Consider the following 18692-nt stretch of genomic DNA (forward strand, 5'->3'; position numbering starts at 1 on the left):
AAATCGTTGTTTACTCATTATTCATCTATTATATTCCACGATTAGAGAACTTCTTTGAAACTTTTAAAAATGAACTTTATTTAACTGCTTTTTATGAAACCTTTAAGTATTAGCACTTTATAATGCATATTGTTTGGATAAATATTGATCACACTATTAACAGGAATTTGTAGACTAATGGCACAGATGTAATTTTGAGTGTGACAAAGCAATTAGACTTAAGAAACTAATCCTAGTGGCTGAGGGTTAGGGTTGGGGTAAGGGTTATGGGAATGTGGCTAAGGTTATTTTTGGGATGCAAAATGCAGTCCACATTTCATTTTTTAAAGCAAACAGGTCTTTTTTTGGAGTTTGCCCTTAACCAGTGTAAATTATTGGATTTTAACTGGCATTTTGACATTCATGAGAGGCCAACATGAGAAGACTTTATTTTTCACAATTAATAACTAATCGGGACGTTGGTTTGTAGAGCATTTAAGCAGTATTAACAGTAACAGTCTAAATGAAAAGTTTCATCATTGTGTGTCTGTAAGTAATTAACCTTATTTTTTCACAAACCCCACAAATGCTATGATAATATGCTGTTTGAGACACTTTACTAATTTGCACTATTAACTTGTCACATTTAGCATTAATCCCATTGCTCTGTGTGATTGAATTAAGCTGGGGAATGCTGATAGGACAATAGGGAGAATGAAGACATACTGTCAATGATAAAACACATACCTTTGACCTATTGATTATAAAGAAATTGTACATTTTGTGCTTGCAAGTCCTTCCATCAATAAAGATAAGGACTTACCAGTATTGAGTTGCTTCTATAGATAACTCTTAGGCTATACTGAACGCTGGTTCAGTGTTAAGAACTGTAGAAACTGATCTACATACATTAAATTAATACACACACACACATACAGTGGGGCAAAAAAATATTTAGTCAGCCTCCAATTGTGCAAGTTCTCCCACTTAAAAAGATGAGAGAGGCCTGTAATTTTCACCATAGGTATACCTCAGCTATGAGAGACAAAATGAAAAAAAAAAATCTAGAAAATCACATTGTCTGATTTTTAAAGAAGATTTGCAAATTATGGTGGAAAATAAGTATTTGGTCAATAACAAAAGGTCATCTCAATACTTTGTTACATGCCCTTTGTTGGCAATGACAGAGGTCAAACGTTTTCTGTAAGTCTTTACAAGGTTTTCACACACTGCTGCTGGTATTTTGGCCCATTCCTCCATGCAGATCTCCTCTAGAGCAGTGATGTTTTTGGGCCACACGGACTTTCAACTCCCTCCAAAGACTTTCTATGGGGTTGAGATCTGGAGACTGGCTAGGCCACTCCAGGACCTTGAAATGCTTCTTACGAAGCCACTCCTTCGTTGCCCGGGCGGTGTGTTTGGGGTCATTGTCATGCTGAAAGACCCAGCCACGTTTCATCTTCAGTGCCCTTGCTGATGGAAGGAGGTTTTCACTCAAAATCTCACGATACATGGCCCCATTCATTCTTTCCGTCATACGGATCAGACGTCCTGGTCCCTTGGCAGAAAAACAACCCCAAAGCATGATGTTTCCACCCCATGCTTCACTGTAGGTATGGTGTTCTTTGGATGCAACTCAGCATTCTTTCTCCTCCAAACACGACGAGTTGAGTTTTTACCAAAAAGTTCTATTTTGGTTTCATCTGACCATATGACATTCTCCCAATCCTGTTCTGGATCATCCAAATGCTCTCTAGCAAACTTCAAACGGGCCCGGACATGCACTGGCTTTAGCAGGGGGACACGTCTGGCACTGCAGGATTTGAGTCCCTGGCGGCGTAGTGTGTTAGTGATGGTAGCCTTTGTTACTTTGGTCCCAGCTCTCTGGAGGTCATTCACTAGGTCCCCCTGTGTGGTTCTGGGATTTTTGTTCACCGTTCTTGTGATCATTTTGACCCCACAGGGTGAGATCTTGCGTGGAGCCCCAGATCGAGGGAGATTATCAGTGGTCTTGTATGTATTCCATTTCCTAATAATTGCTCCCACAGTTGATTTCTTCACACCAAGCTGCTTACCTATTGCAGATTCAGACTTCCCAGCCTGGTGCAGGTCTACAATTGTGTTTCTGGTGTCCTTTGACAGCTCTTTGGTCTTGGTCATAGTGGAGTTTGGAGTGTGACTGTTTGAGGTTGTGGACAGGTGTCTTTTATACTGATAAGGAGTTCAAACAGGTTCCATTAATACAGGTAACAAGTGGAGGACAGAGGAGCCTCTTAAAGAAGAAGTTACAGGTCTGTGACAGCCAGAAATCTTGCTGGTTTGTAGGTGACCAAATACTTATTTTCCACCACATTTTGCAAATAAATTCTTAAAAAATCAGACAATGTGATTTTCTGGATTTTTTTTTTCATTTTGTCTCTCATAGCTGAGGTTTACCTATGATGAAAATTACAGGCCTCTCTCGTCTTTTTAAGTGGGAGAACTTGCACAATTGGTGGCTGACTAAATACTTTTTTGCCCCACTGTATATATATATATACATACAAATACATACATCCATCCATCCATATATCTATATATATATATATATATATATATATATCACTATTCACTTAGCCTCACCACATTCTCTAGTGTTCTTTGATACATACAGAAAAGATTCACTAGCTGTAGATATAGAAGCTCATAGTTGTGATTGTAACGTTAGAACAGTTCAGACACATTTCAGAGTACGAAGTTACATGTTCATAGGAACCTTATGATGGGTCAATTCTATACAGGACCAGATTGAGAAGGTTTAAGAGTTTTTGTTTAAAGGACCCATATTATACCACCAGGTGTGAGTGTGATAGGTGATACAAGACGCTTTGAAAATCTGCCTCTTCTCACATCACAAGTGGGCGTGTCCACCTAGATGTATGATGGATAGATGAGCAACGTTTGCTACTGGATAGGCTGGTGGACTGATCTATCCAGCCCACATCTAGGTGGATACGCCCACTTTTGATGTCAGAAGAGGTAGTTTTTCAAAACGGCTTGTAACGGCTAATCACTTTCCTTCAAAGAAGCCCATATGTCTCGAGTAGTTTTCATAAGTTTGTTTACTGAAAAAATACTTCCGGGTTACCGTGATGGGAATTCTTAACACAATAAAAGCCCTCGGTAGTCAACGTGTAATAATGTATGTGGCCACACGAGAGCGCCACAACAGCTGCAGCATTACCGTGGTCGAAAAACATGACATATTTTTGTATTATTGACACATGGATTATATACAAGGATGTTACCTTATGCTACAGCTTTGGAATGCATTAAATATGAATAAGTTATGGATCAGTCATTGGGTGATCATTTATTTCCTCATGATAATGTATCTGGTATGCTAGTGTTTTTAAATCATGGATGCGTGAGGGGAAACATGATGGTGAATAAACATACAAGTTCAAATGGGACGGAAATAATTTAAAAACAAACCAAAACATAGAAACGTACAATATACATGTGTCAAACTTTTAGTAAGCACTATTGTGCTAAATATAGTCAAATTCAAAGATGCTCTGTAACTTGAGCTGATTATGGGTTAGGGTTAGGGTTAGTAACTTGAGCTGATTATGCAGGCAACTCCTCGTTAAAATATCAAACTTGGTGCCTGAAGTGCAAGATAGAAATAGTATCATGTAGTACATTGATACAGGGTTAGGGTTAGGGTTACCCTAACCCTAACCCTGTATCAATGGTGGGTTAGGGTTAGGGTAAACCTAACCCTAACCCTCCATTGATACAGTTACAAAACGTTTCAATAAAGCAGCATCATAAGGACTCAAGTATGAAGAGAGTAGCTTTGGAAACAACGTGATTAAAACCAACAGACATGTTTAGTAACGTCCGTGTCAAGTGTTGGAAGTTAAAAGAGCAGTGACAGATATTTAACCATATGTTTAACTACAAAAGAAGAGTTAAAATCATTTTGAATAAAAAAATAGCGTAGTACGACATTATCCTGGTCTCCGGTGGCTAAGATTGACCCTTCTCGTGCAAGACCCTCGACCCTCTTTAAAGAATTTACATTGGCATGAGCTTCAAAAGTGGAGCGCTCAAACACAGACCCATTTGGGTCAGTATGCAACACTTGTGGAGGGACAAAAGAGCCTCTGACTTCAGGCACACTGTTCCTCTGACCTCTGGTCCGAGTGGGTCATTTAAAGTAGTGCAATGAGAGCGGACGGTTCTTCTCCTTCATTCTGCTGACCTCCGGTCCGACTGGCTCCTTTAAAGTAGTGCAATGAGAGCGGACGGTTCTTCTCCTTCATTCTGCTGACCTCCGGTCCGACGGGCTCCTTTAAAGTAGTGCAATGAGAGCGGACGGTTCTTCTCCTTCATTCTGCTGACCTCCGGTCCGACTGGCTCCTTTAAAGTAATGCAATGACAGCGGACGGTTCTTCTCCTTCATTCTGCTGACATCCGTACGGCGTCGTGCGTCGTTGTGTCGTAGGAGCGGACGACGTCCGACTGGGAAAGCGCCCCGTTCTCATCCTGAGAGAAGGCGTAGCCGTCTGCCACACAAAACAACACAATTGATGTTAAAAGAATATTCCCCTCACCATAAAACGAGGGATAGGTGGATGCTTTGAAGAGATTAGGGAAAGCTATAGATAAAGATATCTGCCCATATCCTGTCAGTACAGATTCAGTGGACACCAAACAACAAAAACTTTCCTTTCAACCAGGATCCCCCTATTATAAATATACACCACTATATATACTATATTATCAATATTAATATTGTAGTGGCCTCGACGTGTAAAATGGAAGAAGCTGAGGAATACTTTATTGTTCTGCCAACAATCAATTCAAATTAAACAAATGTTAATAGTTACATCATATATTATGTTTTGTGGGTATAACAAAGCAAAATCTAATTCTTGACAAGTACCCCATGGAAGCTGCTGATTTACCCCTAGGGTCACCCGGGTACCCTAACCCTAACCCTAGGATCACCTGGTACCCCAACCCTAACCCTAACCCCGGTACCCCAACCCTAACCCTAGGGTCACCTGGTACCCCAACCCTAACCCCGGTACCACAAACCCTAACCCTAGGGTCACCTGGTACCCCAACCCTAACCCCGGTACCCTAACCCTAACCCTAGGGTCACTTGGTACCCAACCCGGTACCCCAACCCAAACCCTAGGGTCACCTGGTACTCCAACCCTAACCCCGGTACCCCAACCCTAACCCTAGGGTCACCTGGTACCCCAACCCGGTACCCCAACCCTAACCCTAGGGTCACCTGGCACCCCAAACCTAACCCCGGTACCCCAACCCTAACGTCACCTGGTACCCCAACCCTAACCCCGGTACCCCAACCCTAACCCTAACCCCGGTACCCCAACCCTAACCCTAGGGTCACCTGGTACCCCAACCCTAACCCTGGTACCCCAACCCTAGGGTCACCTGGTACCCCAACCCTAACCCTAACCCCGGTACCCCAACCCTAACCCTAACCCCGGTGGGGAATCCTGGTTTTTGAGGGTGGAGGGAGGGGGGCTAACACATCTCGGGGGAGACGAAACTCAGAAGAAGATCACAGACTAGACAGACGACTCTACGGACTGTTCTGTTTTTGACCAAACAAACGGTGGGGGTCTACATCCCCTTAGTAAACATTTGAACACATGACGTCATCAACTATGCAACCACCTGACTGACCTTTAGACCGGGATGACAAGGTCACCCCTTGCATGCCTTTTAGTGGGCAGAGTGGCGGGAGAAACAAGAGTTGCATGGCAGGAGATGAGCTTGGTAGCCCGTCACACGTTAATAAATACAAGGTGCCGGATTGTAAATGGTGTCGGATTGTTCTGCAGACTAAATGTAGGATGCTGCTCCAACTCACGCAGAAGGTTTTGCTGCTGGGAGTTCTCGCTGTAGGGGGGCTCTGACGCTCGCCCAAACACATTCTGCAGGAGCTGGGCTCTTTCCGAGAGGCTGGGGGGGGGACACATGAGATAGATGTTACCAACACACCAAACTGCTCTTAGCCGTGTGATCCTCCACTGGTACTTTGGTCATTTGTTTCGGACGTTTGTTTCCACAATCGCTGACCTAACAGATTAAGCAGCACATGTGTCAATAACTTTATCCCACGCTGGCTTTGCCGTGTTACCAAATTCTTATTACACATGGTGACACAGGGGGGTATGCTGACCACTACAGTACTCAAAGCTTATTACACATGGTAACACAGGGGGGTATGTAGACCACTACAGTACACAAAGCTTTTCTTATGGCGGGCAAATCAGTAAATCCCATACTGACACAGCTTGATGATAGAAGGATTGGCCAGGATAAGGGCCAATCTGACAGACAAAGTTTTAAGGCCATGTTCTTGAACTGCAGTGACTCCGGTACAACGATTATAATGGCCTGGCCAGGACTGGAACAGGAAGTGAATAACAGCATATACACACACATACAAACCTTCTGTTTTGTACCACAGTTCCTGGGTCCTGGTGGCTGGCCTCCAGCTCCCTTACATCATCTGACAGAGACTTCCACACAGACCTCCTCACTCTGGGAGAGGACAACAGATCAATAATATTCACTCTTATCTTCCTTTGTAATGTGAAACCAGAACTGCCAACATTCCACACTGTTTCCAAACAAGAGTCGTTTTCGCCTTCATTGTAGTCCTGAGCAGTTTATTGTAGTTGTAATGCTGAACTGTACCATACTATATACACTATACCATGAGCCATCTTTAAACAATAACGTCCAACCAGATTTGTTCACCCTTTAAAGCTGCTTTAGGTAAGATTCGAGAGTTGTTAAGAGTATAAATTCATCAATTGATTAAGCAGTTAACCATAAAGTGTATGTTTAGCTATTTAGGTCCACATTGTTTATCCATGACAGGTGTATGGAGATGACCTAAGGACGTGTCAGAGAGGAGGAGAGAGGCTCACACTGTGAGGACCGTGTCTAACAGGAGGGAGGTGACCGGAACCAGCAGCAGGGACATCCAGAAGACCCCTGAGGTGTACATCATCTCAGCCTGGAGCATCACAGACACCACATTACATTATGCCTTTACATGGAAGAGAAGCAAAAGGGTCCAAACATAAACAGTTCCTTTTCTTATAGATGAATGTGTGTTGTGAGGTTTGGAAGTACCTCTCCAGGCTAGGGTAAAGGTTAGGGTTAGGCGTACCTCTCCGGGTTAGGGTTATGGTTTAGGGTTAGGCGTACCTCTCCAGGCATGTCCTGGGCCAAAGGGATGGAGGGCCACAGGTTGGAGTAGAGCCAGAAGAAGAGCAGCCACAGAGCGATGCTGCCCCACAGGGCCACGTGGCTGAACTACAGAGAGAAGGGCTAGGGCTAGGGCTAGGGCTAGGGCTAGGGCTAGGGCTAGCCGTCAGCCCACCTGAAGTCCATCACTCACGGAGTACGACCAATTATCAGTCAAGAATATAGATCTTTGATATATGATTTAAGGTGGTAATAAGAATTGGATACATATATATAATCCAATATTATTAGTAATATACTAAATTAAGTGTAAAAATGTCATTTTTAATGGTGATTCACATTTTGTGAAGCCTCAAGAAACTAAATAGGTGAAATATGTGAAAATGTGTGAAAATAAAGATGACTGTAGCACATACAATGTGCTACAATCCTAAAATCAAACCCTTATGATAATGACTAATGATAATAATTACTTCAAATTATACATTTTGGCGATATTAAGGAAACAGAATGGGACGGCTTAAAGCAAAACGCACCACAGTCCACGACGCCGTCTCCAAGCCCGCCTTCAGACACACCGTGACCACGACACACTGCAGAGAGTGGGGAAAGAGAGAGAGAGAGTTCAGACACACTGCAGAGAGTGGGGGAAGAGAGAGATCAGACACACTGCACAGAGTGGGGTTAGAGAGAGAGTTCAGACACACTGCAGAGAGTGGGGAAAGAGAGAGAGAGAGTTCAGACACACTGCAGAGAGTGGGGGAAGAGAGAGATCAGACACACTGCACAGAGTGGGGGAAGAGAGAGAGAGAGAGAGAGTTCAGACACACTGCACAGAGTGGGGTTAGAGAGAGAGTTCAGACACACTGCAGAGAGTGGGGTTAGAGAGAGAGAGTTCAGACACACTGCAGAGAGTGGGGGAAGAGAGAGATCAGACACACTGCACAGAGTGGGGGAAGAGAGAGAGAGAGAGAGAGTTCAGACACACTGCACAGAGTGGGGTTAGAGAGAGAGAGTTCAGACACACTGCAGAGAGTGGGGTTAGAGAGAGAGAGTTCAGACACACTGCAGAGAGTGGGGTTAGAGAGAGAGAGTTCAGACACACTGCAGAGAGTGGGGTTAGAGAGAGAGAGTTCAGACACACTGCACAGAGTGGGGTTAGAGAGAGAGAGTTCAGACACACTGCACAGAGTGGGGTTAGAGAGAGAGAGTTCAGACACACTGCAGAGAGTGGGGTTAGAGAGAGAGAGTTCAGACACACTGCAGAGAGTGGGGTTAGAGAGAGAGAGTTCAGACACACTGCACAGAGTGGGGGAAGAGAGAGAGAGAGAGAGTTCAGACACACTGCACAGAGTGGGGTTAGAGAGAGAGAGTTCAGACACACTGCAGAGAATGGTGGAAGAGAGAGTTCAGACACACTGCACAAAGTGGGGGAAGAGAGAGAGAGTTCAGACACACTGCAGAGAGTGGGGTTAGAGAGAGACAATGAACGGTCATCGGTCAGGCGTTCTTAAACTCACTGTGTAAACCACGTTTCCTAGCAGTAGGTAGTCGGTAGTCCTCCCATTCCAGGACACTGTGTCTGAATGATATAACAGAGATATTTACTACTGTTTCAATGGAGGGTTAGGGTTAGGGTCTTACGACAGAGTCTGAATGATATATTTAACAGAGATATTTACTACTGCTTCAATAGAGAATGAATAAAGTGAATGAATGACTAAAAGGTCCAGTAGCACTGCATGATAGGAAGCCTCTGGTGTTAACCAGTGTACCGTGTCTGAACGCCAGCAGGGGGAGCCAGAACAGCATGGCAGAGTGGAGCAGGCCGTTCAGACAGTGGAACCAGAACACCTACACAAGAGAAGGTCAATTTATCTAAAATCATTGCTTAGAACACATTTATTTTTGTATTGTATAAAATATAATATACTGAAAACAATACTTCATTGAAAATAAGCATTATGGGTTTGGTACAAGCTTCATCGTCAAGAGGTACATTTGACCTCCACATTCCCTTTGATTTAAACCTTTGCATTGAATCCCAGAGCGTCCTGAGACGTCCTGTAGAGCTCAGGATATTGCAGCATGTTCTCCTTCTCGCAGCAGCGCTCAAATATACCCATCGCTAGCGGCGGCATGGCAGTAAATATCTGTGGCATGAATAGAGTTAAACAAAGATGAAGACATTAATTCACAGTGTGGATAAAGGCTGGTGTCATGGAGAAAACCAGCGGTCTAATACTCAGACTAAATGCGAGAGGTTGAGAAGGACTAGGATTGAATGATCAAGGCTTTATTGTCACTGCACAGAGTAACAACAGCATCTGAATTTGTTTGCAAAGAACTGGGCCTTCCAACCCGGGATCTCTGCGGTAACCCCAACACCTGTGACTTCCTTGACCAATCACAATGCTACAGAACCTTTCCGTTGTCCATTAGCATTCAAGAATTATGTACAAAAGGGTTACATATGAAACATTATAGTTACATGAAGTCACATATTATACATTACATTTATATGAAGTGAGGTCTTAGATTGAAATCCATTCATCCCTTGTTTATTAACCTGATCTTAAATCACCATGACTTACCACATGTGTTTAAGAGAAGAGCCCTCTGAAAGCAATATTAATTTAAACAGTAAAATAGGCATTTGTAATAGTTAACAGTTCCACTTTATTAGTCTGTGGCATATACAGTCATAATCATAAAGCTGGTAGTGTCTGATTTTAACCGGGGTATGGATTAGTTAACTTAAACTTCTAAGTTAAAGCCCACAGAATAAACATTCTAAGACCATACGATAGGAGAAACCACAGGGGGTAGCAGATATCTCTGTTAGGGGCCAATTATACGTAAATGAGGCTTCGGGGGTTCATCGAAATGCAGGCAAGGGAAGGCCAGGTAACATCAATACAGTGTTTAACATTTGGCTCCATTGTAACACTATTTACCTTATATTCTTGTATACTTTATGCTTAAATTTAACCTTACTTATATTTTCAACCATACTGGCAGTAAAAAAAGTGTAAAAAAGATTAAATGATGGCTTACCACATTGTACAGTCCGATACACCACCTCTCAAATAGGATCTGACCTGAGAACCCGTTGACAACAGCAAACCAGATCTGAGGAACAGAATGAGGAGCATGTCATGAGAGCAGACAGAAGCTTCATCAAGTCAGCTTGTGTAACGAAGAGGGTTAGGGTAACCACGATGATGTAGAGGACGGTGTGCTCTACCCTAACCCTAACCTCGATGATGTAGAGGACGGTGTTCTCTACCCTAACCCTAACCTCGATGATGTAGAGGACGGTGTTCTCTACCCTAACCCTAGCCCTAACCTCGATGATGTAGAGGACGGTGTTCTCTACCCTAACCCTAACCTCGATGATGTAGAGGACGGTGTTCTCTACCCTAACCCTAACCTCGATGATGTAGAGGACGGTGTTCTCTACCCTAACCCTAACCTCGATGATGTAGAGGACGGTGTTCTCTACCCTAACCCTAACCTCGATGATGTAGAGGACGGTGTTCTCTACCCTAACCCTAGCCCTAACCTCGATGATGTAGAGGACGGTGTTCTCTACCCTAACCCTAACCTCGATGATGTAGAGGACGGTGTTCTCTACCCTAACCGTAACCTCGATGATGTAGAGGACGGTGTTCTCTACCCTAACCCTAACCTCGATGATGTAGAGGACAGTGTTCTCTACCCTAACCCTAACCTCGATGATGTAGAGGACGGTGTTCTCTACCCTAACCCTAACCTCGATGATGTAGAGGACGGTGTGCTCTACCCTAACCCTAGCCCTAACCTCGATGATGTAGAGGACGGTGTTCTCTACCCTAACCCTAACCTCGATGATGTAGAGGACGGTGTTCTCTACCCTAACCCTAGCCCTAACCTCGATGATGTAGAGGACGGTGTTCTCTACCCTAACCCTAACCTTGATGATGTAGAGGACGGTGTTCTCTACCCTAACCCTAACCCTAACCTCGATGATGTAGAGGAAGGTGTTCTCTACCCTAACCCTAGCACTAACCTCGATGATGTAGAGGACGATGTTCTTGTAGAAGCAGTACAGGATGCATTTGGCCACGCGGTTGTAGCTCCATGCTCCGTGCACCAACAGCAGGTTCCGCAGGAACTTAAACTGGAAGACAATGGTCAACAAGCATTAGAGAAGGGATGGACCTAAAGCAACCACACAATGCATTGGAAAGGAAAGGCTAAGTAAGTTAAGACAAAAGAAAATATGGTACAAGCATTTTCATGGGCTTCATGGCCTTTGTCTCCGATAATATTCTAGCAAACACAGAACATTTCAACCTCTAAGGATTTGGGGCGGGTTAGAAGAATACAATAGAAAGCTTTTTATTGTCACTATACACAGTACAATGAGATTAAAAGCATCTCCTTCCCAGTGCATACAAATGTAGAATACAAAAACCCAGTGTTACCTGGGCGACGGAGTAGTCCGAGGAGTTGACGGCCTGCAGGCCCTCGTGGCCCGAGATGCCCACCCCCACGTGGGCCGTCTGGATCATGCCCACATCGTTGGCGCCGTCGCCCACTGCCAGCGTGATGGCCTTCACCTCCGTCTTCACCAGCTCCACCACCTGAGACTTCTGCAGAGGAGACACCCTGGGACCCCACCCAGGTCAGCCTACCATCTATAACACCCTAACCCTGACCCTGACCCAACCGTCTGTAACACCCTGGACCCTGACCCAACCGTCTGTAACACCCTGACCCTGACCCTGACCCTAACCCTAACCCTAACCCTAACCCAACCGTCTGTAACCCCCTAACCCTGACCCAACCGTCTGTAACACCCTGACCCTGACCCTGATCCAACCGTCTGTAACACCCTGACCCTGACCCTAACCCTAACCCTAACCCAACCGTCTGTAACCCCCTCACCATCCAACCGTCTGTAACCCCCTCACCATCCAACCGTCTGTAACGCCCTCACCATCCAACCGTCTGTAACCCCCTCACCATCCAACCGTCTGTAACCCCCTCACCATCCAACCGTCTGTAACCCCCTCACCATCCAACCGTCTGTAACCCCCTCACCATCCAACCGTCTGTAACCCCCTCACCATCCAACCGTCTGTAACCCCCTCACCATCCAACCGTCTGTAACCCCCTCACCATCCAACCGTCTGTAACGCCCCTTCCGGGAGAGCCCATGGGACCTATGAGATCCTATAATATCAATGGGATTCAATTTAGAGAAAATAATTATCTTCTGGTCCCAGTCTTTATGTGCCCCGGATTACACATATGTTGTTTGTGGATTTAAATGATAATTTTTCATGTCAGGAGTTTGACCGTTTATTGTGCAATTGTGAAGTTAAAGGCTGTAGAGGAAACACAATGAGAAAGACTACACGTCTCGTATGTGACGTCACGCTCACTGCGACTGGCGTGGACAAGACCGACAATCCTCCCATCGGCATAACTGAAACTCTCCACATGCCCCGACTTATAATGGTTTTCACCTCTTTCGATGCATTTATTTATTATTATTAAAAAGCGGTGAAGTGTAGCAGAGAGATCACCATGTCTGTACCGGAGTTGGGTGGTGACGTATACCATTCGCGTCGAGAACAGCGAGGGGCTGCAGTTCACAAAGCGGCCTCACACCAAACCTAACATTGTCAAACTTCTTCGCGAATTTTTTTAGTATTCTTTGCATGAAAAATTATCATTTAAATCCACAAACAACATATGTGTAATCCGGGAATATAAAGACTGGGACCAGAAAATAATTACTTTCTCTCCATTGAAACCCATTCATATTTTTCGATCTCATAGGTCCTATGGGCTCTACCAGAAGGGGCGTGACTTCGCCACTCTTTTGTTGGCCAATGTTGGCTATCAGTCATAAAATGATTGGCTGATATTGGATTATCTGGCAGAATCGGAGGAATCAAACGTGATGGGTGTAATATCTTGTATTGGACTAACTTATTTAGAGATGTATATGAGTTCTTCAACTAAAACCCATGCTTCCATAAGGAACCGGGATTCTCAATGGTGGCTCTTTAGAAGCCACCAAACCACTGGACCATTGTATCTTTGAGGACAGACAGTCACACTCTACCACTTATATTTCCCATTGTCCGGCCTTTCACTATTCTGCTGACACATACATTCTCACACTCACTCAATACGAAGAGGAGCACTGGTCTATCTATTAGACACCAGTACACCATTAAAGCAGTAGCTATTAGAAACCAGTTTACTATGAGACACCAGTACACCATTAAAGTAGAAGCTATTAGACAGCAGTTCACTATGAGACAGCAGTTCACTATTAAAGCAGAAGCTATTAGACACCAGTTCACTATGAGACACCAGTACACTATTAAAGCATTAGCTATTAGACACCAGTGCACATTAAAGCAGAAGCTATTAGACGCCAGTTCACTATTAAACACCAGTACACCATTAAAGCAGAAGCTATTAGACACCAGTTCACTATTAAAGCAGAAGCTATTAGACACCAGTACACTATTAAAGCAGAAGCTATTAAGACACCAGTTCACTATGAGACACCAGTACACTATGAGACACCAGTTCACTATGAGACACCAGTTCACTATGAGACACCAGTTCACTATGAGACACCAGTTCACCATTAGACACCAGTTCACCATTAGGTGAAGTCAGTGTCTGGGTCACACGATGAACTGGGTCTAGAACCGCCTACTTGGAGAAGGTTTTGTTTGACACTGAAGCCAGCCAATCCTGGGGGAGAGACCTACCTGCAGCAGATGACCACGGCGCAGGACAGCGCCAGGTCGAGGAAGGCCAGGCGGCTCGCCGCACTGAGGGCGTGGTCCAGTGTGCGGCCGTCAATCACCAGCGCCCGCCCCCCGCGGAGCCCCGCCCCCGAACCACAGTGCTGGGTTAAGGCGTCTCGCGTGGCCTACACACACACACACACACACACACACACACACACACACACACACACACACACACACACACACACACACACACACACACACACACACACACACAGGTTGCGCGTAACGTAAATCATCTGGTCAAAATATTTAAATGATAAGGTTTCCACAAACGGTGACGCTGTGGTTTTGACTCACGTCCAGGGTGTCGCCGTTCACTATCAGGAGGGCGGTGCTCTCCTTCAGCAGACCACAAGAATGACCTGGAAAGGCGAGGGTCAAGGAGACAAGATGGCAGCCTCAGTGACGCAAAAGGACTGGAAGGAACGCACAACAGAACAGAAGAACTGCGCACAACAGAACAAAATGAAGAACAACACACAACAGAGCAATGTGAAGAACAACACACAACAGAGCAATGTGAAGAACAACACATAACAGAGCAATGTGAAGAACAACACACAACAGAGCAATGTGAAGAACACAGTGGCTGTCCCTCACACAATGACATCGTGTTGCCGTCTCAAATTGACCAGTAGAAGTGGCCAATGGCAAAATAAAACTAAAAATTGAATACCTAACCCAATTAGGGTCATACATTCTGTGTTTAGAGGACAAACAACTTCTCAACAACTTCTCTTGTTCTCAACAGGGCGGCCTGTAGGGTTAGGGTTAGGGTTAGTAATAAGGGTTAGGGTTAGGGTTAGTAATGAACTGAGTAGACCTATACAATCAACAGGCTGGGTTAGGGTTGGGGTTAGTAACGAGGGTTAGGGTTAGGTTAGTAATGGACCTGTGTGGACCTATATTGACGGCCGTCTCCTGCTTGTCTCCGGTCAGGACCCAGATGTTGATGTGGGCCTTGAGCAGCGTCTCGATGGTCTCTGCCACCCCGTCCTGCAGCCGGTCCTCGATGGCCGTCGCCCCCAGCAGATGGAGGTCCTGTTGACACAGAGAACCACGGCACAACGCTGGTCTCTCTCATGAGGTCAGAGATATCTCCACAACCTGGGGACACAACCGGAGGGCTACCACACACACATCCCACCATCACACACACATAACCCACCATCACACACACACATCCCACCATCACACACACAGATCCCACCATCACACACACACACATCCCACCATCACACACACACACATCCCACCATCACACACACACACAACCCACCATGACACACACACACAACCCACCATGACACACACACAACCCACCATGACACACACAGAACCCACCATGACACACACACACAACCCACCATCACACACACACAACCCACCATGACACACACACAACCCACCATCACACACACACACAACCCACCATCACACACACACATACCACCATCACACACACATACCACCATCACACACACAGATCCCACCATCACACACACACATCCCACCATCACACACACACATCCCACCATCACACACACACATCCCACCATCACACACACACATACCACCATGACACACACACACAACCCACCATCACACACACACACAACCCACCATCACACACACACAACCCACCATGACACACACATACCACCATCACACACACACACACACCCCACCATCACACACACACACACAACCCACCATCACACACACACAACCCACCATGACAAACACATACCACCATCACACACACATGCACTCACACACACATACATAGACTCACACACACATAACCCACCATCACTCACACACACATACACTCACATAGACTCACACACACATAACCCACCATCACTCACACACACATACACTCACACACATATACACACACACACTCACACACACACACAACCCACCACCACCATCAGCTGATTAACAACAGATTAGTAAGAATACTAATAAAGTTGTTAAATGAACGACAAACATGTCCGCCGTGAAGTCAGGAAAATGGTAAGGAGGTTTGAGATGTAGGGTGAGGTGAGGTGGGGGTGAGGGTGAGGGTGAGGTGAGGTGGGGTGAGGGTGAGGTGGGGTGAGGGTGAGGTGGGGTGAGGGTGAGGTGGGGTGAGGGTGAGGGTGAGGTGAGGTGAGGTGAGGGTGAGGGTGAGGGTGAGGTGAGGGTGAGGGTGAGGTGAGGGTGAGGGTGAGGTGAGGGTGAGGTGGGGTGAGGGTGAGGGTGAGGGTGAGCTGAGGGTGAGGGTGAGGGTGGGGTGAGGGTGAGGGTGAGGTGAGGTGAGGTGAGCTGAGGTGAGGTGAGGGTGAGGTGAGTTGGGGTGAGGGTGAGGTGAGGGTGAGGTGAGGTGAGGGTGAGGTGAGTTGGGGTGAGGGTGAGGTGAGGGTGAGGTGGGGATGAAGTGAGGTGAGGTGGGGTTAGGGTCAGGGTTAGGGTTAGGGTGGGGTTAGGGTTAGGGTGGGGGTTACTGACCCTCTCGATCAGCTGGTAGCTCTCCTCCAGCCTCAGTGTTAGGGTTAGGGTGGGGTTAGGGTTAGGGTGGGGTTAGGGTTAGGGTGGGGGTTACTGACCCTCTCGATCAGCTGGTAGCTCTCCTCCAGCCTCAGTGTTAGGGTTAGGGTGGGGTTAGGGTTAGGGTGGGGTTAGGGTTAGGGTGGGGGTTACTGACCCTCTCGATCAGCTGGTAGCTCTCCTCCAGCCTCAGTGTTAGGGTTAGGGTGGGGTTAGGGTTAGGGTGGGGGTTACTGACCCTCTCGATCAGCTGGTAGCTCTCCTCCAGCCTCAGTGTTAGGGTTAGGGTGGGGTTAGGGTTAGGGTGGGGGTTACTGACCCTCTCGATCAGCTGGTAGCTCTCCTCCAGCCTCAGTGTTAGGGTTAGGGTGGGGTTAGGGTTAGGGTGGGGTTAGGGTTAGGGTGGGGGTTACTGACCCTCTCGATCAGCTGGTAGCTCTCCTCCAGCCTCAGTGTTAGGGTTAGGGTGGGGTTAGGGTTAGGGTGGGGGTTACTGACCCTCTCGATCAGCTGGTAGCTCTCCTCCAGCCTCAGTGTTAGGGTTAGGGTGGGGTTAGGGTTAGGGTGGGGGTTACTGACCCTCTCGATCAGCTGGTAGCTCTCCTCCAGCCTCAGTGTTAGGGTTAGGGTGGGGTTAGGGTTAGGGTGGGGTTAGGGTTAGGGTGGGGGTTACTGACCCTCTCGATCAGCTGGTAGCTCTCCTCCAGCCTCAGTGTTAGGGTTAGGGTGGGGTTAGGGTTAGGGTGGGGTTAGGGTTAGGGTGGGGGTTACTGACCCTCTCGATCAGCTGGTAGCTCTCCTCCAGCCTCAGTGTTAGGGTTAGGGTGGGGTTAGGGTTAGGGTGGGGGTTACTGACCCTCTCGATCAGCTGGTAGCTCTCCTCCAGCCTCAGTGTTAGGGTTAGGGTGGGGTTAGGGTTAGGGTGGGGGTTACTGACCCTCTCGATCAGCTGGTAGCTCTCCTCCAGCCTCAGTGTTAGGGTTAGGGTGGGGTTAGGGTTAGGGTGGGGGTTACTGACCCTCTCGATCAGCTGGTAGCTCTCCTCCAGCCTCAGTGTGCGGTCGCTGAGGGCGGTGGCGGCTTGCCGGTGGCCCTCACACCACGCCCCGTAGGCGGCGTCCGAGATGTCAACGACGGCGTAGCACAGGGTCCTCAACCCTGGGGGGGGGGGGGGCAGACCAAACTGATCACAATGACATCAAATAAAGGTTCAACAAAAATAAGAAAATAGATATTAGCTGTGAAAATATGTAAGATTGTAAACTATAGAAGAGGGGGGGGTTAAAAAATAATGTGTAGATGGATAAAGCTTATTAATAATAATAATAATAATAATAATAATAATAATAATAATAATAGTTCATTATATTTATATAGTGCTTTTTAATGACCCAAAGACGCTTACAAGCTTATTAGGGTCAGGGTCAGGGTCAGGGTGAGGGTCAGGGTGAGGGTCAGGGTCAGGGTCAGGGTGAGGGTCAGGGTCAGGGTGAGGGTCAGGGTCAGGGTCAGGGTGAGGGTCAGGGTCAGGGTCAGGGTGAGGGTCAGGGTGAGGGTCAGGGTCAGGGTCAGGGTGAGGGTCAGGGTGAGGGTCAGGGTCAGGGTCAGGGTGAGGGTCAGGGTCAGGGTCAGGGTAAACAGCCTACCCTCTGTGGCAAAGAGTTTGAGGTGTTCCAGGGTGACCTCTCTGTACTGGGAGGTATGTGACAGCCTCTCGTAGATCACAGAATCCTAGAAGAACAACCAAACATATGCATATCTTCTGGAATCACATCTTATTCTCAAGACTGTATGGATGTTCGATGTGATATGTATACAGTATATATCGGAGGATGAGAGAAAAATGGCTATGAATAGACAATTCGCTATATTGTTTCTATCACGATTTTACTTTACTTTTTTCATTTTATTTTATAAATAGGATTATAAAATAGTAGTCTCGAGGCATGTGATTATTTTGGATAGAAATTTTCTACATAGAATTTATGGAAAACATGCTCTATCGTGATATAAACCGTTATCGAGATATGAGATGATCCATGTTTTGTCAAGATTTTGTCCATATTGCACAAACCTACAAGATACAAATAAGACCAGTGA

General features: G+C 46.3%; 1 protein-coding gene across 1 annotated transcript in view; it reads right to left on the reverse strand.

Annotated features, from left to right (window-relative positions):
* Positions 1 to 3316: 3316 nt before the first annotated feature.
* Positions 3317 to 18692, reverse strand: part of LOC307087017 (phospholipid-transporting ATPase IA-like) — a 29755-nt gene continuing 14379 nt past the window's right edge. Inside the window, exons 19-35 of the mRNA XM_079752407.1 lie at positions 18239 to 18323; positions 17611 to 17750; positions 14960 to 15098; positions 14355 to 14419; positions 14013 to 14176; positions 11697 to 11880; positions 11279 to 11389; positions 10285 to 10359; positions 9258 to 9380; positions 9003 to 9081; positions 8748 to 8809; positions 7764 to 7820; positions 7228 to 7335; positions 6945 to 7033; positions 6460 to 6552; positions 5876 to 5967; positions 3317 to 4532 (exon numbers count right to left, since the gene is read on the reverse strand). Of these exons, the coding sequence (XP_079608533.1) occupies positions 4426 to 4532; positions 5876 to 5967; positions 6460 to 6552; positions 6945 to 7033; positions 7228 to 7335; positions 7764 to 7820; positions 8748 to 8809; positions 9003 to 9081; positions 9258 to 9380; positions 10285 to 10359; positions 11279 to 11389; positions 11697 to 11880; positions 14013 to 14176; positions 14355 to 14419; positions 14960 to 15098; positions 17611 to 17750; positions 18239 to 18323 (1773 nt within the window). The 3' untranslated portion in view covers positions 3317 to 4425. The remainder of the gene's footprint in view (positions 4533 to 5875; positions 5968 to 6459; positions 6553 to 6944; positions 7034 to 7227; positions 7336 to 7763; positions 7821 to 8747; positions 8810 to 9002; positions 9082 to 9257; positions 9381 to 10284; positions 10360 to 11278; positions 11390 to 11696; positions 11881 to 14012; positions 14177 to 14354; positions 14420 to 14959; positions 15099 to 17610; positions 17751 to 18238; positions 18324 to 18692) is intronic.

The sequence above is a fragment of the Pollachius pollachius genome (assembly GCF_949987615.1).
Source record: "Pollachius pollachius genome assembly, chromosome: 15".
In the NCBI taxonomy this organism is placed as follows: Eukaryota; Metazoa; Chordata; class Actinopteri; order Gadiformes; family Gadidae; genus Pollachius; species Pollachius pollachius.